We start from the raw sequence: 21,320 nt of genomic DNA on the forward strand, positions 1-21,320 counted from the left end.
GAGAAGCAAGTCAGGCGTTTATTGAAGGTTGATATATTGGAGTAAGGCAGCGATGAGCCCTAGCTCAGAGAGGACTCACGACTGTCTCGAAGTCAGAGTGGACTAGAGCTGGAATCGAACTGTGAGGAAGTGTGGTGCCGACCCGACTTCACTTGTCGGACGGGAAGCGGACGAACAGTCCACACGTTGTTTATTTTTCATCTGACACATTTACATCTTCTGAAACGTACAACTTTCTTAGTCTTTGTCTAAAAATATTTGCCACCAAAAATGACCCGTCACCATGGAAACCATATGAACCCACAACACCTGGAGAGGAAAGCACACAGTTGCTTTAAAAACAAAGGTAAAAATCTAAATGATTTTATATTAATTCAAACATTTCAAATATGCAGGTCTCTACAGAAGAGAAGTGTTGTGCAGGAGAAGCCAAGTCAGCGGCGGCAGGACCAGCATCAGGGTGGAGGTTTCTCTGTGGAAAACCAGTGACCTTTCAGGACTGGGAACTTTTCACTTGAGATTCAGTGGAAGCTCAGTCATTCGTGTGCGTTGGGAGAGCTGGTGACAACCTGCTCACTGAAATGTGTGTGACCAAATCAGAGTCTGGTGAACAATCGCAGTGTACCTCTGACCCGGCACGGGTCAGTGCTGGGCCTCAGGTCAATCTTCCTCCTTTTCATCATCATCATCAGGGATGTGAGCTGACTCCTCATGGCCAGCAGGGAGCGCTAGACTTTCCGGTGGACTGAGATCAGCTGGAGATGAAACTTTCATGAAAAAGTAGAAAGGATGAACAGAGAAGCAAGAGAGAGAGAGACAGGGTTCTGACCATTGGCAGGCAGCGACTTGGCTCTCTCCCGCTCCTCGTCCACTTCAGACGCGCGTCTGCTGGGTATTTTCAGAGAAGATGAGCGGCCGCCGCGATCGCCGTCCTGGAAGATATCGCCGTCCTCCGGCAACTCACCTGCGGAGACCAGAGTCGGGAGTGAAGCAGCGCTGCAGGGAAGCTGATACAGAGAGCTGTGGTGACCAACCGTCCAGTGGTGAAGCGGCATCCGCGCTGCTGCTGACACTCTCTCGCTCCTGCTCCGATGGTGACCTCTTCAGGCGAGGAGCAGGGAGCGGCGGTAAGACAGTGGCGACATCGGCCGGAGACTCAGAGGAGACGTCTGCGACGGCGAGAGACAAGTCAGCAGGAGGAGGTTCATCTTTGATATTAGCATCTTAGGTTGCATTAGCATGTCTGCTAGCTTCACCACGATGGAGTCAAACGCTAAACCCAAACTTCTATTCCGTTAACTAGAACAGGAAGTGAACCATTCAATGACAAAGGTTCTTGTAAGCCAAATAAAATGACGGGTCTGATGGAGTTTGACATGCAGTCGAGAGTGTCACATGACCCAAACACGGGGGGCCTTTCTAGGTTTTAGCACGTTCACTAGCTTCGTACCACTAGCACAGCCGCTGCCGCTGGTTCCGTCCGGGTCCGACTGAAGCGGCAGAGGGTCAGACGTTTGAGGAGACAGCTGTGGTTTAAATACTGGAGACGGTCTCGGGCTGACGGTGGGAGCTTTGGACCTGGGTGCCGGCTCCGGTCGGTACTCGTCGGCGTCTGAATGTGAAACGACAGAATATGTGCTGAGGAAACAGCCGTGGAAAGTGAAATCGGACCAGAGGCCAGGCGAAAACAGACCAGTGGAGTCCACGAGAAGTCAAGAGACTAGTGTGTTTCAAGAAAGACAAAGTCCAGTAAAAGAACGGGGCTCATCACCTGTGTCTGCCTCAGGAGTGGGCGGGGCTTCACTCTGAAACAGATGGTAGGCACAGTATAGAGCGCAGACCAGACAGTAAGCATCAGTGTGTCTGTGTCTCCGACTGAGACTCACCTTGTTGGCCGTCATCTTCTCCTGTCTGGCCTTCATCTCGGCCAGCAGATCCAGACCCAGGACAGGAACCCCGATGTGATGGAGCACAGGCGGGTTGTCTTCCTCGATCTTCTCCTCGCTCCTCTCTGGGTTCTCCTCCTCAACCTCCGCAGCCTCGGATGTTTCCACGTCGGTCGCCACAGACGGATATCTGGTGGTCTCTGGCAGCAGCTCCGCCGTGACGTCAGCAGGAGGCGACGTTGGCCTCGCCTCCTTCGGCAGAACGGCGGCGGTGACGGGAGACGCCGGCCCGGCCAAGTGCGCCGCTCCCTGGCTCTTCTCGGAGCGTGACGCTCGAGATTTGAGCAGGTTAAAGAAGCCGCTCTTCCTGGACTCCCGTTTCTTCTCTGACGTTTCCTGCGAAGACGTCCTGCTGACCGAGCGCCTGGAAGCAGACGTGGCTTGAGGTCACTTCCTGTTCTGATGTCACAAACATTACAGCCATGGACACTCACTTGAAACTGAGCTTGATGACTTTCTTACAGAAGAAATCGTCCAGACCTTCGTCCAGTTTCCCCAACGTGCTCTGTTGATCGCCCTCTTGTGGTGTGGCGGTGCTGGACGCCTCCCTCTAGACAGGAATCAACAATTCAGTACCAAGTTTTGTCCTCACACAGCTGCAGAACCCACGCGTGGTCGGCTGGGTTTTGTCCTCTTCTTGGGTTTGGGCCGAAGCTTGGTGTGATTCTCCAGAACTTTGTGCTCCAGCACAGGCAGCTCTGACAGAGTTGGACTCGGCTCTGGATGAGACGGGGGCGGAGGAGGAAGCGGGTCGGTGAAGTGGGTTGACAGCCGGTCCCAGAATTGTGAGGTCCGGGGAGGAGGAGGGGGATCCTCCACGTGGATTGGAACTTCTTCCAGGGCTTTGTCCAGGTCAAACTCCACCTCTGGTCAGCCACAAATGTCTTCATTTTTAACATGAGCTGTGGTGTGTTTGAGTGTGTGTGTGTGCCACTGACCGAATGCCACAGAAACCGGACGCAGCATCCGCACCAAAATACTCTTCCTCTTTGACTTGGTCATCTGGGAAATTGACATTGATTGATTGATGAAAAAAGCATCACCCAGTCACTGGACTCTATGGTCGGTTATCAAATGCCACTCATCCCCTCACAGTTCCATCCATCAGTTCATCTGAATTCCATCATAAACTGTGAGATGACTGACCATGCAGGAGGCCACGTTGTTCACCTCCTCCTCAGGCTCCAGCACCGTCTCATCCAGGACCTCGGTCTCCTTGGGAGGATCCTGATGCAGCAGAGGCTGACTCTTCCGGATCACATGGTCTGCCTAGGAGGTGAAGAGTGAAGTGTGAGATGAACTGGAGGAGAAGATCTGCAGAAGGAAAGGTGGTGCGAGGTCTGCAGAGGGAGGAGACTCACCAGGGTTCTTTGCGACCGAGACAACGACTCCAGAATCTCATCTACGATCCGATCAGACAGGAAGGATGCGACGCTGAGCTTCACCTCACTGTCGGAGGAACCATGTCATGAATGTACGGAACTATTGTGCTGACTCATCAAACCTTGTGCTCAGTGTTTGTCCAGAGTTATGAGGATCAAGAGCGACCAGGTCAATACTAGTTTGTTTACTCATCAAGCAGGTGACCTGATCTTGTTGATGATGTCGACAGCCGACTGCTCCAGCAGCGTGGACTTGACAAAGCTGCGAGGAACGTTCAGCCTCCCGGACGCCGCCTTCAACAGGTCTGGGCGAAGCTCCCTCCTCTTCATCACGTGAGGACAGAGACTCTCAGCAGAGTCCAGCATGGACGCCAGCATGGACTGGACCAGGAGGACAGACAACAGCCTTGATTTCAAAACCAGAACCTTGAGCTGTAGATGTGGTCCAGCTGTGTTCAGAACCTGCAGCTGCTGGTCCAGGACGGCCGACACCTCCCCTGCCATTGACTCCAGTTTGTCCTGAATGGCTCCGACGCAGGTCTCCCCCGAGGACCCAGACTTCAGGTGGTACAAGTGTGGGAGCAGCTGAGGAGCAGAAAGAACAGTCAGCTGCTCTGAACCTGATGTTTTGGTGAGTCTGGTGAGAGTCTGCCGTGCTGGTTCAGCCACGTCCTGTCAAGGCTCACAGTTTTGGAGTTCCGTGCATCTCTCATGAAGTTCTCCGCCACCTTCACATCCTCCTGAACGGAGCTGGACTTAGTGAACCGCAGAGAGTTCAGGTGGTCCTGGACCTTCACACACATGGTGTCTACCATCTGCAGAGGACATAGAGAGGTCAGTACCAGGTCACGGACAGCGGAGGCAGCAGAGAGTGGAGATGAAGCTCCTGCCTGCTGCGTCGTGCTGGTGACAATGCCCTGCTGCAGTCGGTACGCCTGCTCCTGGAGATACTTTCGGGTTTCGTGGTTCCTGAGCAGGAACTGGCCCATCTGAAACAAACACATAGATCGATGTCGTGATTGACATCGGAGTCATCACAATCAACTGAATCTGACCCGACCTTCACCCCTTCATGTTGTGTTGTTGTGGGTGTCAACTACAACACCATGATAACAAATACAAACTGAAGATGATTATTCTTTTTGGTATTAAAGTGTCACCAACATCATCCAATAGAAAAAGAAGCAGTACTAGGTTTTCATTCTGTGAATTTAAAAAACTTCAATAAGTTTCCAACTCCTACCATAAAATACATTGTGAATCTTACAAGGCTCTCCAAAGTGGGTGAAACCGCCATCTTGTGACATCACTAGAGGGACCAAACACTGGTGCGCTGTGCACTGAAGCAGTGGGAGTAGCGGCAATAAAGCCGGTTCATGTGAACCAAGGACTTGTTTTCATTCCAACCATGTCGTTGTGGAAGCGACGACTCGGACTATTGTGAGAGGATGAAGTGTCTGAACGGATGAACACTGAACGCTAATGTAAATGGAATGTAAAACTCTCTTCAGAAGGGTCATGTGTTTGGGTCACAGTGGGACTGACTGGGTCAAGTACTGACGCCTCCTCACCCATGTGTTTCATAGCTTCTCTGCTGTTTTGATAGCTTGCTATCATGCCTTGTTTATGTTGGAAAACCCTGGGCGTTTTCAGTCGGTTTCCAACCCCGTTTGAGTCAAACTTTCAGGGCAAAATCATCCTGCAAAGCAGCCAAACACAGAGGGTTGCCACCCGTCCCTCATTCTTTAAACTGGCTTCACCTGTTTCTCATGACACTCTTCATCTTTCGGTGAGTTGAACATGCTTCCATGCTCACTGGCACCATCAGAACATCCAGCTGTCATTCAATGCTTCGCCATTCCTCCTCTGATGCTGAAGCTGAAGAGCTTTTTGACCTGCATTCTGATGATGTGATCCACCTCCAGTGACCCCACAAAGGCTCGGTTCAGGTTCTGGCTTTGATTAATTTAAAACTAGATCTACCATTATTTAGCGTTGTGATTCAGCAGAAGCACCTCTGCAGGTGTGTCAGTGACACTTTAAAGGGCTGCATTACTGGTGCTCATCCTCGTCACTGACGCACTGCACTTGTGACAGAATCTGACTCATGAACCACCAGTCCAAGGACACCAGACACTATGACACAACGCAATGATAATTATCACTGTCTACAAACAAGTCCAACTTGATGCCAAGAACCTGAACACAACTTCAACATGTCAAATCCATGAGAAACATCTCAAATGAATCAAGAGACTGAACGCTAGAAGAGCTCTGGGAATTGTGCCTCTTGCGCTTTGATGAAAAATAGTGGGGCGACTAGTTTAACTCAACTGTGTTATGAGTCAGTTGGAACTCAAAATACAACTAAACAGAAGTGGTGTGTGCAGGACAGACCTGTGTTTAAAAACCAAGAGTCAACACGCTATTATTACAGTGTGACAGGAACATGACAGAGGCATTGCACCACTCCACCTCAAGTCCAGCAGTCTCCCCGATAAGGTGAGTACCCTAGTGACCTCCATCTTAAACCTTAGGTGAGTCTCCAACATGAGGAGTTTGTTTAGAATGGAATAAGAGAAGTAAATTTTAGAATAATTTCTCACCCACCAACAGCATGTGGCGCTAGAGAGCATAAAAGCGATTGGGAATAACTGAGAAGTGCAGCTGGACCTTCAGCAGAGCGTCCTCTGTCTTCTCCGGGTTCGCCTTCAGAGCCTGAGCGGCGTCAACGATTGGCACCGGCATGAACCTGATGGTGAAATTCCTGATGGGTCAGAGAGGACAGCGGTTACAACCAGAAGCACTTCAAGTATAACCTATGTGAAAATACAGACTTCTCCAGAGCGGCAGCCACGTCCTGCAGACCCTGAGGACTCACGTTGTTCCGGTCCCACAGAACCGTCCTGCAGATGGGCAGCTGAGTTTAGGCAAAGTTCTGACCAGGCCTTGGCTGGTCTCACCTGAGCTTGGTGTTGATCTGCAGAGCTTTGGCCAGCATCTTGGCTCCCATGTCGCCCATTGAGTTGCCACTGATGTCCAGTCTGGTCAGGGACGTGTTGCTGCCCAGAGCGTTGAGGACGATGGAGAGGTCAGATTTCAGTTTGGAGTCGGCCAGAGACAGAGAGGTCAGCGGCTGCAGGCCCACATGAGAGAGAGGGTCAGTCTGTGGACAGTTTTCTCCAACTTTTTCAGTCCAATGGAACAGAATTGAAGATAAAAAAAAAGAAGTAGAACGTGATGATGACTCACTGACTCTTCCTCTTGAATCATGTGGACCAGATTGTCCAGAACCGGAGCAACATTTCTGCAGACAAAGTTCGTGGAAATGAATGTTCTTCATGTTGTCACAGACACTGATGTTTGAGAGACTCACTTGGACTTGATGTTGTGGAAGTTTTTCCCCAGGGACAGGTGTCTGATGGAGCGGTTCTTCGCCAGCCAGACCAGAAGGGTGGTGAGATCCAAGTCCAGACCTGGAGTCAACAACATCTGAGACTCTCCTAAAGCCACGGCTGCTTCTTGAAGGTCCCGAGGCACCCACCGTTGTCAGAAATATCCAGGCTGGAGATGTTGGGGTTCTCAGCAATGCAGCCCTCCAGAACCTGAGATCCAGCCGAGCGAAGCTGTGAGAGACCAAACACACAAAAGTGACGGCAAGTTCGGGTTTACTGACTAGGGAAGGGATGTGAACGGAGGAAGTGACGTCAGCGGGTGAAACAGTTGTCTACCTCACAGCTGCTGAGGTCCAGAGACACGTCGCTGAGGTTCGGGTTGCAGCCCAGTCCCAACAGAAGAGCTCTGCAGACACAAACCATGCCTGAAGGTTCACAATCTTTGACCCACACACCTCTTTTACACACATCACAGAGAGCGAGTCTCTGTGAGAGAGTGCACCAGTTCATCAGTCATTGTGGGGACCTCATGTGGGGGACATTTATATAGGGACATTTTTGCCAGTCCCCACAAGGTAAACTGCAATTTGAGGGTGAAAGCATCAAATTGGTTCAGAGTTAAGGTGAGCCATGTGTTTTGGATGGTTAGGTTTAGAGTGAGAGGCTGGGGAAAGGGTCATGTCAAAGAGAAGCCTCACAACGTCCCCACAAGGATAGCAGTAGACATGTGTGAGTGTGTGCGCCTACTTCAGAGCCTCGAGGGGCAGCTTGGTTCCGGACAGGACGACAGAACTCAAAGACTGAGCAGAACTGAAGAACTGCTTGAAGGAAGGATGGATCTCTTTAGATTTTCTGGAAGAGAGTTAAAGCTCAGAGGTTACTTCAGTTCAGTCTCCACCAGAATGTGGTCTGACCTGTGGGAGTAGAGCGTCTTGGACATGTTGAGGACACTAAGATGTTTCAAAGATCCTTTGAGCAGAGATGCAGTCACCTGCAACACACATCAGCGATGACATCATCAAACCTTACTAGCTCTTTGTTAAGCTGAGCAGTGCAGAAATGTTTCGTGTGCTTGTGTCAAATCCACTGGCCACCTTCAGCCTGCCACATCATTTTATGCTGCCCACAAGCGCTATGAATACATAGAGTTCATAGGGATGTCGTGATCCGACACTCAGGATCGGAATCGGTTGTGGATCCTGCTGCCCGCGGGACTCTCTCAGACAGTGGAATGGAAACAGAAGACTTGAGCATGACTGGACTTTATTTGGCTTCACACTTCACTTCAGCACATTCCTGCTGTTGTTTCTCCATGGTGACCACATCCACCATCCGCACGAACCAATCCACAACAACAACGTCATCTACTATGTCCTACAGTTTACCCATAATGCCCTGCTTCTTGAAGAAGAAACAATGCGCCGACTTCTTTAATAAAAAACTTACTTTGTGAGGGTTAAAGACAGGCTCTCACGAGTTCGTTTAAACATTGTTATTATTGATAAAAACGTGTTCCGCACTTTAGTTCTTCTGTTGTAGCAACAACTTCAGCACAGTAAAAATGTCATCGTGGGGACATTTGGCTCGACTCCACGAGGTTACGCCTCACTTTGAGGATGAAGACTTCAAAATAACTGGGTGATTCTAACTGGGTCTCAGTTTGGTTCAGAGTCCTGGTTGAGGTGAGCCATGTGTTTTGGATGGTTAGGTTTAGGAGGAGAGGCTGGGGAAAGGGTGATGGCAATGAGAAGTCCTCAGAATGTCCCCACAAGGACAGAAAAACAAAAGTGTGTGTGTGTCACCTGCTCCAGTGAACAGTCAGTGTGCGACAGATTCAGTGTCTCCAGACAGTTGGAGTGACTCAGGAAGTTGTGAAGATGCTGTGAAGAAAAAACACAACATGGACTTCACTGGTCAACTCAGTGGACTCAATACTGGCCTCTTGTGGTCTGCAGGGACGTTTGACTACACTAGTGCTTCCAGAAAGTTCCAGAGACTTCAGCAGCTCATGCAGAGCTCCAGCATGCCGTGACTTTAAGGTCTCTACACTGGACCTCCAGCTACAGATCTGGGTCATGTGTGAGTGGGTCTGGTACCGGCAGGTCGTCTCCTCTCAGCGAGTTTCCAGAGAGGTCCAGGTGCGTCAGTGAGGTGGCGAGGGCAGGGTTAGCGCCTAGTGACTGACACACACCGTTGACACCTGGAGGACAACAGGAAACCGTCAGTCTAACAAAGGTGGTGATGAAGCCACAGCACTGGTTCGAGCTTTCGGACGCCACCTTTAGCGGACATGAGGGTCCGGGACATGTTGAGCTGCTTCAAGCCCATTGGGAGTTTGGAGAGCTGAGAACCCAGCGCACACACACCTGTGGAGCCACACACATAAGTGTTTTGGAAGTGCACTGACTCGGTTGTTTTTTGAGGAAATATTTCCATATTTTCATTGCATGTTTGCATAGTTGTATGTGACCTTTGTCCTCCAGCGAGTTGTTGCTCAGGTTGAGTGTGTGCAGAGATGAGGCAGGATTGTGAGACAGCGCCACCGCCAGTTTCTGAGCAAAGTCACTGTGGAGACAAACTCTTTAAAAGAAAGGTCCCAACGCACACAGTTGCCATCGACCTCTGACCTTCTGAGCCCAGTGTTGTCCAGCACTAGCTCCTCCAGGCGACTGGATCGAGCCACGACACGCAGGATTTGGTCGCACACGTCTGACGACTAGATTCAGTGTCGGGTTAGTGAGAGCCACAGTCAAGAAACTGGAGTACAGGAAGTGAGAGGCATTACCAGCTTGTAGTCTTTGCTGAATATTTTGGTGAACCACTGGTTAAACTCCAGCGCTGCAACGATTGGCACCAGGTCTCTGTGGAGAAACCAGACACTGCTTTCATAGCTGCTAGTGCAGTACATACAGTACAAGGTTTGTTTTGATATTGTGTAGGATTTCCCTTTTTTCCCATCACATTTTTGATAACAGTTGAACTGTACTGTGAGTTTTTGTCTGACATTTCAGGCATCATATCGATAAACAGCAGCTTCACTAAGCTTGAGTCAAAAGTACAGACTCAGAAGTACCACTTTTTGTTAAGCAATCCATCAGAAATTTCCAAATGATGTTTTTCACAATATTTTTGTCACATTTGGGGCTGTTCTGCGCATCTGTGCCAAAATTATGATAATAATAATAATTATTATTGTTATTATATAATAATAAAATATATAAATTTTACTTTTACAAACCGTTTTATAAATGTTTTGTAAAACATATTTGTGATTTTCCCAACTCGGATTTGATGTTAGTGTTGTATACTGTGAAAAAGATAATTGAAGAGCACAACTGATGTTCCAAGTTTAGAACACGGTAAGAACTTAAAAATTACATAAAAATCAAAGTAAAGTGGTGAATTTGAACAACCTCTCATAACCTTTAATCCGAGAGAAGAATTATTTGTGTTTTGAGCTGCTGTGGCAGGAGGCAGCAGCCTGATGGTCTCCTCACTTTCAAACTCATTTCCAAACCCAAAGATCATTAGAAACAGAGGTTAAACTGGACAAACTCGACTCAGTTGGGTCGACACAGCTGCACACACCTGGTGTCCAGGTGGACAAAATCCTGCAGGTTCAGTTCCCGGGTGTCCTGGGTCAGGTAGATGGTGTCCACGTCCTGTTGAGTGACACACAGGAGTCAGAAGCAGATGGTCGCAAGAGAGAATGGCACTCGGGGAGTACTGACCCACTGGACCTCCTCTCTGTAGGGCAGGTTCATGTGGTCACACACACACCAGTACTGGTGGGAGAACCCACCTGCAGGGACCAACACTTTTAAGAACCCAGCACAAATGTTGATGGCAGAGTCTTGGCTTTACCACAAGGTCCCAGCTCCACTGAGTTCTGGTCCCACCGGTTCTGGAGCGCCGTGGTCCTGTCTGGAGGCTTCAGACTCAACTTCCTCATCATCTTCCTTCAAGCAGAGACAGGCGTAGTGAGGAGAACTCGCAGGCAGTCGTTTGGCTTGGACTCGAACCTGTCACTCCCACAAACCTACACGGGTGACGAGGCGGGACAGATCCGCTGCAAACAGAACCCGATCTGACCTATGACCTCGTCCACCTCCTCTGCAGAGCCCAGACGGAGAACCCATGGGCCTCGATCACCTTCCAGAACCAGCTGCGCAGAGACCCACACAGAGATGATGACTGAAGTGTGTGTGTGTGGGCTTGTTTATACTGCCTCGTGAGGACCAATCTGACAACACACTATCCTCGTGGGGACCTTATGTCTTTGTGGGGGCCGGTCCCCACGCGTCCAAACCTCAATTTGAGGATGAAGACTACAAAATAAGTGAGTCATTATAATTAGCTTTGGTTAGGTTGGGGAAAGGGTTATGGCAATGAGAGGTCCTCACAGAGAGAGAGAGATACAAACATGCGTGTACCTGTGTGTTCCTGCAGCTGCTCACTCCCTGCAGGTCCAGGTAGTTCACAGAACTTTCTACCTGAAGAAAAGAAAGGCAAAACAGAACCAGAGAATGTAACAAGTGTGAATCCAGCATTAAACTGTACGTAGTTGTGCATACGTTTTTCTTGTTCACCGTTTCAGCATTATGTTGTGGATCATGGTGCGGCCACTCTTCTTTGCTCCTCTGTTTAAAAGGGGCGTGGCTTCATAGCCTGCGGCCGTTACTCAGCACTTACTCAAGCTCTCGTGTTACAGAGATGTTCCAGTTCACACAGGCTCCAGAGGAAACAGAACATGAAGCTGTCGATAGGAACGTTTCACGACTAACACAATGATATTTAGTCATAATGAAGTGAAATCAGAGGGTCGTGTCTCGCTCTGCAGGTCTGTACTGCACATGTCAGGACAGTTTCTCAGTTCTGGTCATTATTCAAGCCTGTTCTCCCATTGTCATTCAGTAGAAGAGACAGGGGTAGCAGAGCATCAACCGGAGATGAAAGGTGGCTTCAGTACCGAATCGTTCCTCTGGTATGGAACTACTGGAGTGACATCGTCGCGAGGTCCCACCGCGTTATGTGCTATGTATTCTACAAAAACTGACAAACACATTTCAAATAAAATTCCCAGGGCTGGTTGATTATGGTGGTATTCTGCATGTTTATTCGGATTTACGAACGTTGTGTAAATTCTACCCAATTGATTTTCGGTGAAACCAAAGGTACATCCGGTCACGTGACCCGTCAACCCCAGCAAAAACTGTATAGTTTGACTTCATAAAACACAATATACAATCGAATCACTTTAACAAATCAACTTTCACGTGAGTATGGTGACAAAACGTGGATTTACCAAACGCAATGACGCGACTGCCACATGCTGTCAGATTGCCATCATTGCACCCTGAATATTATGTACACGAATTAGGTTGATAAAATCTGTGTGGTGTTTATGGAAAAGAGAGGCTTTGCGATGATACATGCAACTCATTGACTTTCTAGCTTGAACATGTGACCTCAATACATTTGGGGATGCAACATGAGTCACTACTTGGAGGCCTTATAAATGCAGAGTCGTCATTCAAAGAGTTACACGCGTCATGTCTAAAATTTAAGACATGACCTGTCGGCCACTGTTATTGAAGGATATGACTGTCGCAACTAATTCATGGCTGTTGAAACTGCTCGACGAAATCTATTACTTAAATGTGCAACATCCTTTATTGCTCAAGGTGAGCAACATAAGCTTGGTTTTTGTCTAGTCAGCTATTTTTCACAGCTCATCTGTGGTCAAGTCGCGGGGGCAGCAAATGAGCATGCAGACCTCCGTCTCCACAGAAACATCCTGGATTAAACCAGCTCTCCCAGAGGGAAAAAAATGCAGCCAGTCGAGAGACATCATCTTCGGTCGGCCCCGGGGCTCCCTCTCGAGTTACCCTCTGCCATGAGGGTTCATAAAGGGCTCAGTATGTAATGTATGTAACGTTAAAGTTAGGTCCAGATACCTCACTTTAAAAGTCTGATGAAACCGATCGCACCAACATACGAAGGTAACGGTTGCAAACACACACACACACACTAACCTTGGAAGGAATCCGCACAGTCAGCAGAAAAGCTCTGTGTGATGTCAAAGCCTGAAAACAGAAGAAGTTGATTGAAATACAGTTAAATATCCCACGCACTATGATCTCCAGTCGTCATGTGAGATGACTGCTCACACAGGAAGGGGAACTGTGATGATAATAGTTTGTGATCTGTCATGGAAATCTGATCTTGATACTTGAATTCCCAACATGTCACAGAAGCTCAGTCCCACAGTGTGTCACAGAAGGAGAAGAAAAACCCTGTCACACTTCAAGATCATGTCATGTTCAGGTTATGACGATTTGCCATCAGATCATCGTCGCATGAATCACCTGGTCTGCTTCCTCACTGCTCCTAAAATCAGGAATTTTGTTTTGCCACCGTTATCTGACTCTGTGCAGATAGAGAACTTCCTGTCATTCTGGCCTCACCGAGCTTGATGTGAGCGTGTGTGTACCTGGTTTGGCTATAGTTATGGGGACCAATTCTTGGAAACAAGTTTAAGCCTCAATTTGAGAATTAAAACATCAAAATCACTGGGTCATTATACTTGGTCCTGGTTCAGGTTGGCCATGTATTATGGATGGTTAGGTTTAGGGGGAGAGGCTGGGGAAAGGGTGAAGTCAATGGAATGCCCCCACAAAGATAGTGGTGCAATGGTGTGGGTGAATGTGTGTCGGCATCATATATGTGTGTGTGTGTGTGTGTGTGTGTGTGTGTGTATGTGTTCAGTCAAGCCCCAACAGGAGCTGGTATGCAACTTGAATGCGCAGCACGGCTCTTCCTGGACAGCAGGGGGGCAGCATGGAGAAGAGCATGGCCCTTAACATTCTTAGCATGTCCAAACATTAGCGGGTCAGAGGCGGCCTCCACAACCAACTGCTATGGATCATCCTCTTCCCACCAGGGATCTCTTTTCCTTCCCAACTCTCCTCTGACTGAGCTCAACAGAAGTCAAGACTCCCATCTAACCCTGGATCCATCTGAACTTTGACCCACTTCACCTGGACCTGGGGCACAGGTGTCAAACTCAAAGCCTGGGGGCCACGTATGGTCACTTTTGGTGGTCCGCGGCCATTTTTAATTCCTGCAGGTGGCTTCAAATGAACTCCAACACTAAATGAAAGTTCACAAGATTATACATGTCAACAATGACTCTAGAAACTAAGTGATGAATGAGGAGTTTTTAAACTCAGACTGGGTTCAAAAGTTCATCCTTTTATGTGTGTGACTTTGACATCCTGTGACTGAACTATCTCAGTGAAGAAACTGCAGCTCTGCTCCAAGTCTCTTTTGGGAGACAGAGCTCCCATTTCAGGAGGAACCGCAGTTTTCAGTGAAGGAGACGGTGGAGGTCAGCTGGGCGAGCTCGTCGTGACTCACCAGAACTTTGTTCTCCAGCTTGTCCCCTTTGACCTCCAGCTGGACTTTCCGCCTCAGGATGAGCTTCAGGTTCAAACCCACCGCCTCCCGGACACTTTCTATGTGGAGAAGACAGTAGGTGTCAGTAGAGAGCAGGGGTTTTTAATTCAGCCTCCTGAGTCTGTGGTCAAGTTAATAACCAGGATGGAAGTTCCACCAGTCCAACTGAGACTCAAGCTCTGATTCAAGGCGAGAGCTTAGAGGAGCAACTGATGGCAACAACAAAGATCTCTCTGCAGAAGACTGACTCCCAGTAGAAGAAGGCACACACTCCAGGTACACAAAACTAGTGGTAGATCCAGTCCTCTAACAGATCAATAGCAGAACATGAAGCAAGAGCGCCCAAATGTTGCCCATTTCAGGAGGAATGTTTTGGTGATTACGGTTGAAACCTGGAGACACGTGGGCAACACTCTGTGCCGCTGGAACATTGATAAGGGCTATAAAGTGGCCCGAATAGGAACAAATCTCAGAGCAACTTCCTGCTTCCCATCTCGACTCCAGATCTGATCTCACACTCCTCAGGAATTTCGCAGGTCACGCCCACTTTCCCCAAAACTTTTCCCTGATTCCAGACCAGGAAGAAGAGTGAAGCCCGAGGGCAGAGAAACTGCACCAAAACTGAAAAATAACTATGAAACCAACCCTCGTGTTTGAGTCTGAAGTCTATAAACGTTAAGACCCAACGTTATTCAAGACTTCTTTCAGTGGGAAAAGAGCAGAAACCTACGTATAAAAAGTTGTTTCAAGTCGTGAAAGTGGCTCGAAATGGTTTCGGAGACAAATAAAGCTATAAATCATTCCTTTATTAGCGTCACCACGAGTTTATTAAAAGCTGTTTTTGGTTCGTTTTGTGGGCCGGACTTGTCGGTTCTTACCGTGCAGTTCTGGGTCAAACTTTTCCTCCGACATTTCTCCAGGAAAAAGAGGAAACCTGCCGCTGCTGGAGCTCCCACCTCGGGAAACACGGTGTCTGCCGCGGTCTGCGCTTACCTGTCGACACCTCCAGGTACCGGGACCGCCCGAACCTTCATGGACCCTGGTGAGGACGGAAGTTACATTTCAGGGAAAAGAAAAAAAGCGGCGTAAACTCAGCGAACACTGGCGTTTCTTCAAGTCAGAAAAATTAGGAGAATCTTCCTCTCCTGGAAAAATAAGGAGAAAAAAAAACGCAGAAGGAAAATGGCAAGACGGTGACACCTAGTGGTCGATTAAGGAACATGCAAGTCTCGCAACTCTCTCGAGTCAATTATTAACCCGTGTTTTGTAACGACGACACGGAAACAAAAGCAACATTAAAAAAGTGAAATAATAAAACGTGTTTCAAATTTTAAATACAAACTACTGTGGAACATTCGTTGCGATACAATATTATTATTTATTTAATTCAATGTTTTATGAATTTACTTTATGTATTTAATATCTCACTCAAACACGCCGTTGAAATCCAAATCAGTGGCTCCCAACCGTGCCGAACTTTCTTCACCCAAATCAATACAAAATGGAACATTAATTATCGTTTATTAAATATATAAGAACGTATATAAGAACGTAATACATAATACGTGTTACAAACACGCAGATCACACCTCATCTACGGTGTAATTGCACTGAAAAAAAATTAATAAATAAATAAAATAGACGACTTCCTGCAAAGAAATTGGATGAAATTAAAGAGGGAAAAATAAGTAAAAGAACGAATATTTTAACGTTGTTACACTTGGAAGACTCGCCAGAGCGGCGCGTGACGCAGTTTTGACTTCCAACCAACCCGTGAAGAGCCAGCGATCGACGGCTCACGACCCGTTAATCCAATAACTATATGCAGTGACCAGAGATCACCGCTAGAGGTCCATGTTGCTTAACTATTGCCACACGCATTCAGAAACTCGACAAAACGAAACAATGTTGCGAACGTGAAACTGGATGACGTGATACAATGAGACGAAGATTTATTGCTAAAAATGTTTGCTGTTGTAAAAAGCCAAAAAAAAAAAAAAAAAAAAACTAAAAACATAAAGTGAAAGTTCTGACCCTCGGTTGTTCCTGATCCAGAGTGAGGATGGAATCTCTGTATTACACCGATGCAATAAACACAATACAATTTAAAGGAAATTTAAGGGAAAATAAATGTACTTAAGGCTATTGTATCTCTCTTTATTTTTTTGGGTGCGTTTGCTCTGGATTTTGATGATATTAAATGCGGAAGAACCTTTGTAAACTGAGAATTTAAATTATTCTCAAACACATACACAATTGAAACTACTTGAAACTGCCGTAATTTTTCTTCCGCTTCGCCGCAGGTCTGACGTCAGACAGGTGCTGTTATCGGGTAGTGATCTCATAACGTTTCTCCTCAGTTGCATCATCGCCCTGTCGCGCCACTTTTCCTGAATGGAAAGACACGCTGCGGAAGACAGAGAATAAAGGTGAACGAGTGGGATTTTCCCGGAGGATTTCATTGTTGGTGATACCGTCCTGGTTTCTGTTATGTTTTGTGCACAAGCGGTGTTTCGGTTCCTGGTCAGGAGACTGAACAGTGGGTGATAAACTGTGAGTGGGAGTGAGAATCACATCTCTGTAAAAACGGAACTGAAAATACCGGTAAATAAATAAAAGACTTCCTGGAAAGAAATTGGATGAAATCAAACAGGGAAAAAATAAGTGAAAGAACAACTAAGTAAAAGAACCATTTTTGTTTTGAGTGATAATTAAAATCAAAAGTCAAACGCAACCTAAGGAGAATTACAAAAGTAAAAGCTACGAGAAATGAAAAGAGACTGTACCAGGACTGTTAAACAAAGGAAACATAAAATTAAATAAACACATGCGTTCTACTTGTAAACTTGTTGTTTTTCACTTTAAAAAGCACGCGTGTGCGTGAAAGCAACAATAAGCAAAAATAATAATGTATTTTAAAAATAGCTTAATTTGCACATATTCATCATAAATTGTCAAACCTCATTGATCCAGGCTGTAAAGAAAAATGTTTTAAGGGTTGAATTTGATGTTAAACTTAACTTCCTGTTTCCTAAACTGAGCCCATCTATCATGAAGCAATTCCCATCCCACACAAATGCAGCACAAGGTGCTTTATAGTTCAACACAAACTATAATAAAATACTATAATAAAACACTACATACAACATGAAATAAAATGTATTCTTTATTCTTTTTGTTGGAGTTTTAGTCACTGTCCAATTTCCCCTCTTGCTTTTTTATTTTTATAATTACTATTGAATACAAACAGAAAAACAAAACAAAACAGGTGGCTTAAAAAGAAAAATGAAAGTCTTTTGACAAATTCACAAATGATCAACACACTACATGATCTGTCACCATGTTGCTTCCAATTTTGTTTCTTCAGCTTCAGAGGCATTACAGTCGTGACCTCCACGGACCTTATAAAAATCAAAAGGAAACTGAAAAGCAAAACCAGTTGGCAGCCTCCCTCCTTGAAACACGTGGGAGGCTGCCCACGCTAGGAATGTCCACCTCATCCTCCTGCATTTTTCACAGCATTTTACAGTTTGCTCTGAGTGTAAACCCTTCCACAGTGCACCACTTGTGGTATGGTAGTCCATCGGAAGCAGAGTGGCGCAGCGTGAGCGTGCTGGGTCGATGGATCGAAACCATCCTCTGCTATCAAGGTTCTTATGTTTCTTTTTATTTTATCATGCAGGGTTCCAATCCAAGTGTTGCCTCCATTGTGTCTGTGAGGAAGCATTGGACCATGAGGTTCCTTCTTGCGTCAACAAGTGTAGAAATCAACCTGAGAATCTGATGTTTACTGAAGGTGTTCCTGCGACTAATATTGTTTCAGATCAGATCCAGATGCTATGTTTCTCCCCCAAAATAAAACTACATTGTCCCCGATCATTTATCTGCTCAGGAACTCTGAGTGTGGACCAAACCATCTTTGAACTGCAGTGCCCAGTCAACTTGGTCCAATGGTTAGTTTAAGAATGACAGTGGACATATGAGTCACTGCTGGGATTTGAACCCAGGATCTCCGGTTTACTAGACAGGCGCTTTGACCAGCTAAGCCACAGCGGGGAGCTCTTGTGGGGAACAGGAGCGTGTGAAATGTTCTGCCTGTCTGGAACAATATTTGGAGTCAGAAGGAAGAGCTTCAGCAACATGTCAGTGTGAGACTGAACTCAACTCTCAGGACACTCTGGAAAGACAAACTAAGTTGGTTCCATGGTGTAATGGTCAGCACTCTGAATCCAGTGATCCGAGTTCAAGTCTCGTGGAATCTCTGTTATCGTGTCCTGAGACACTTTGTCATGTCTCTCAGCGGTCGGTTTTTCTCTTTATTTAGATTCTGCATTTTTAGTGATAGCACACACACAGTCCCAGGAAACATAAACAATAAAATTATATAATATAATAACAGTAATAATTGAATAGCCCCAGCTATGTTGCAACTAACAAGTTTAAATGGTCAGCAAGGAAGTGTGCCGGGCCCATAACCGAGAGGTTGATGGATCAACACCATCCACTCAGGATCATTACATTGCCTCATTTTATTTTTCAGGGTCCAAATCCAAGTGTTTCTTTCAATGTGTCTTTGATGAAGCATTGGACCATGAGGTTCCTTCTTGGTTCAACAAGTGTAGTCAGCTGAGCCACAGCGCCACATAGCTCCAGGGAAACGGATATAAAGTATTTCAAATTAACTGAAATAGGAATAAACGACAGAGGAACGTGGCTCATGTGGGAACGGTAGTGTGTGAAAAGTTAAAGGGAACTCAGAACACGACAACAGAGGTTCCACCGAGACTTGAACTCGGATTGCTGGATGCAGAGTCCAGAGTGCTGACCATTACACGGTGGAACCGCTGGAGATGCATGATGACACCAGTGGTCCAGAGGACCATAGCTCCTATGGAGAATGGGAGTGTGTGAGAAGTTGAGTCTGTCTGGAACAATAATTGGAGTCAGTGGCAGGAACACCTTCAGCAAACAAGTCAGTGATCCAAGTTCAACCTCCCATATTGGAAGTTGCATTTCGTCACACTGACATGTTTACTGAGGGGGTTCCTGCGACTAATATTGTTCCAGATCATTGCTTCCTACGTTTCTCCCCCAAAATAACAAATGGTTAGTTTGCTCTGTGGACCAATCATACCAATCCAAGTGTTTCTTTCAACGTCTTTGTACTGAAAAAATGTACCATCAGCTTCTCATCTGGTGCACTAAGTGTATGAATCTGATGTTCACTGAAGGTCATCATTCTCCAGTGGTTCCATGGTGTAATGGTCAGCACTCTGAATCCAGCAGTTCAAGTCTCGGTGGAACCTCTCCTTTTGAAAGTTGCTGAAGGTCTCACAAATACCATTCCAGCTTCCTCTCTCTATATAAAGAATACATGAAATAAACCAAGGTGTGGAGTACCTCGACAGAACACTGTTTCACTTCATTTGCAAACTGTGCTTTCCATTCATCGTGCTTGGGATCATGCATTTAAGTTGCGGTCAAGTCGCCCAGACCGACTCAGAGTTCCTGAGCAGATAAATGATGGTTGTTCACATCTGAGACAGAGCTGCAAGAGACAGAGAGGTCGAAGCATAGAGAAGTGAACAGCACACGATTCAAACACGGCAGTGAAGGTGAGGTTCCACTGAGACTTGAACTCAGATCACTGGATTCAGAGTCCAGACCATTACACCATGGAACCAGTGGAGACTAACGTCCTTCAGTGAACAGCAGATTCTCAGGTTGATTTCTGTAGTCAAGTGTTTCTTTCACTTCTCCATGCCTGGTCATGTCTCTCTCACATGTAAACAAAGGGGGAACATCCAAAGACCCTGAGAGCAGGGATGGTTTCCATCCACTGACCTCTGGGTTATGAGGCCAGCACGCTTGCATGAACAATAAACAGCATTTCTGTCATCTGTTTTCATCTGCGATGTGAATCACTCGAGAATGTCAGTCATGAAAACTGCTTGCTGGAAAAGTTCCTGCAACATTTTTCCACTGCACGTAACCAGTTGCAGTTGGGTGATTCAGAACAATGCTTGTCACTTTCAGTCATCAGGTCAGATCAGAAAAAACAGGTGAGGCTCAGGCGAGTGGATTCAGTTTTGATCCTGAAGTCATGCGTCCGTCTAGAGCATGTGTCACACAAGTCATTCACCGTGTCCCACTCTCATCCAGCTCCAAATGAAAACCATTGGCCTTCTGCAGCGCACCAAAAACTGGATTGATTCAATTGTCAATATTGTGAAGAGGTGATGAATGTCAGGTGCAGGGTGGGGCTGCAAAGCCGCTCTCTGGAGGTCATTCAAGGGCAAACATGATCGGCTTTTATTTCATGCATGTTATGTGATACACATTTAGAGTTTCATGTTCTGGATGCTAAAGGTGCTGGTAACTGTGAGGGTGGAGATGCTAAAGGTGCTTCTCTCTGCTCCTTTTCGATCCTTTAAATCAAGTTGAGATAAAAGGCTTGTTGTTGCATCTTTGAAGTTGGATTCAAATAAACGTATGAAGCAATGAGTTCATTCCATTCTGACTCCAAGCATTGTTGACCACCATGATATTCATGCTTCCATGAAGGGTCTGCCGTTTTTTTCTTGGAGCCTTGTGTTGCGGATTGGGTTGCCATGTTTGTATACGTCTGAGACAGATGCAGTGAGAGAGCCACAACATGGAGAAATGACAGTGCTGCAAAGAAACACTTTGACGTCGACATGAGCCAGTTCTCTGTTATGAGCCAAGTGGAAGCAGAGTGGAGCAGCAGAAGTACGCTGAGGCCATGAGGTCATGAGGTGTAGAAGTCAACCCCATGGTTCCATGGTGTAATGGCCAGGACTCTGAATCCGGTGATCCAAGTTCAAGTCTCCGTGGAACCTGACTGATGCTGTGTCCTCACTGAAGAGCATTCACGTGGCAGGGTTAATGATGGTTCAGTGCCATGGCTTTAATGAAAGCTGCCACACCTTCAGAAAATTTAATCTCTTCTTAAAGATGTGGTCAAACGTATTTAAACAATGTGGAAACACCTAAACCACAGTTGTCAAACCGGTCCTCAAACAGCTGCAGCGGGTGCAGGCTTTGGTTCCAACCAGTCAAGAGGACACCTTCTCACCAATCCGGTGTCTTTAGAATAAATCATTGTTCCAGTCAGGATC

General features: G+C 46.7%; 1 protein-coding gene across 3 annotated transcripts; it reads right to left on the reverse strand.

The window, feature by feature from the left end:
- Positions 1 to 22: 22 nt before the first annotated feature.
- Positions 23 to 15,321, reverse strand: LOC128756907 (F-actin-uncapping protein LRRC16A). Of its 3 annotated transcripts, XM_053861743.1 has the most exons (39): positions 15,060 to 15,321; positions 14,143 to 14,240; positions 12,759 to 12,809; positions 11,157 to 11,216; positions 10,767 to 10,888; positions 10,588 to 10,682; positions 10,455 to 10,525; positions 10,312 to 10,385; positions 9,509 to 9,584; positions 9,351 to 9,439; positions 9,194 to 9,288; positions 9,003 to 9,089; positions 8,820 to 8,923; positions 8,526 to 8,603; positions 7,638 to 7,714; positions 7,471 to 7,575; positions 7,060 to 7,129; positions 6,873 to 6,954; positions 6,705 to 6,804; positions 6,581 to 6,635; positions 6,292 to 6,464; positions 6,166 to 6,234; positions 6,002 to 6,095; positions 4,219 to 4,317; positions 4,015 to 4,143; positions 3,791 to 3,913; positions 3,534 to 3,709; positions 3,308 to 3,395; positions 3,093 to 3,215; positions 2,885 to 2,948; positions 2,556 to 2,812; positions 2,381 to 2,496; positions 1,887 to 2,310; positions 1,772 to 1,805; positions 1,451 to 1,612; positions 1,035 to 1,169; positions 830 to 964; positions 626 to 755; positions 23 to 472 (listed from the first exon to the last, which is right to left on the reverse strand). In XM_053861743.1, the coding sequence occupies exons 1-38, from the start codon at positions 15,091 to 15,093 to the stop codon at positions 661 to 663; spliced, it is 4,119 nt and encodes a 1,372-aa protein (XP_053717718.1). In that variant the 5' UTR covers positions 15,094 to 15,321; the 3' UTR covers positions 23 to 472; positions 626 to 660. The 3 variants fall into 3 exon arrangements, with proteins under 3 accessions (XP_053717718.1, XP_053717717.1, XP_053717719.1); XM_053861742.1 differs by having other exon boundaries at positions 23 to 755; XM_053861744.1 differs by lacking the exons at positions 11,157 to 11,216; positions 12,759 to 12,809; positions 14,143 to 14,240; positions 15,060 to 15,321 and having other exon boundaries at positions 23 to 755; positions 10,763 to 10,887.
- Positions 15,322 to 21,320: the final 5,999 nt, after the last annotated feature.

Source organism: Synchiropus splendidus, chromosome 4 (assembly GCF_027744825.2).
Source record: "Synchiropus splendidus isolate RoL2022-P1 chromosome 4, RoL_Sspl_1.0, whole genome shotgun sequence".
Classification (NCBI taxonomy): Eukaryota; Metazoa; Chordata; class Actinopteri; order Syngnathiformes; family Callionymidae; genus Synchiropus; species Synchiropus splendidus.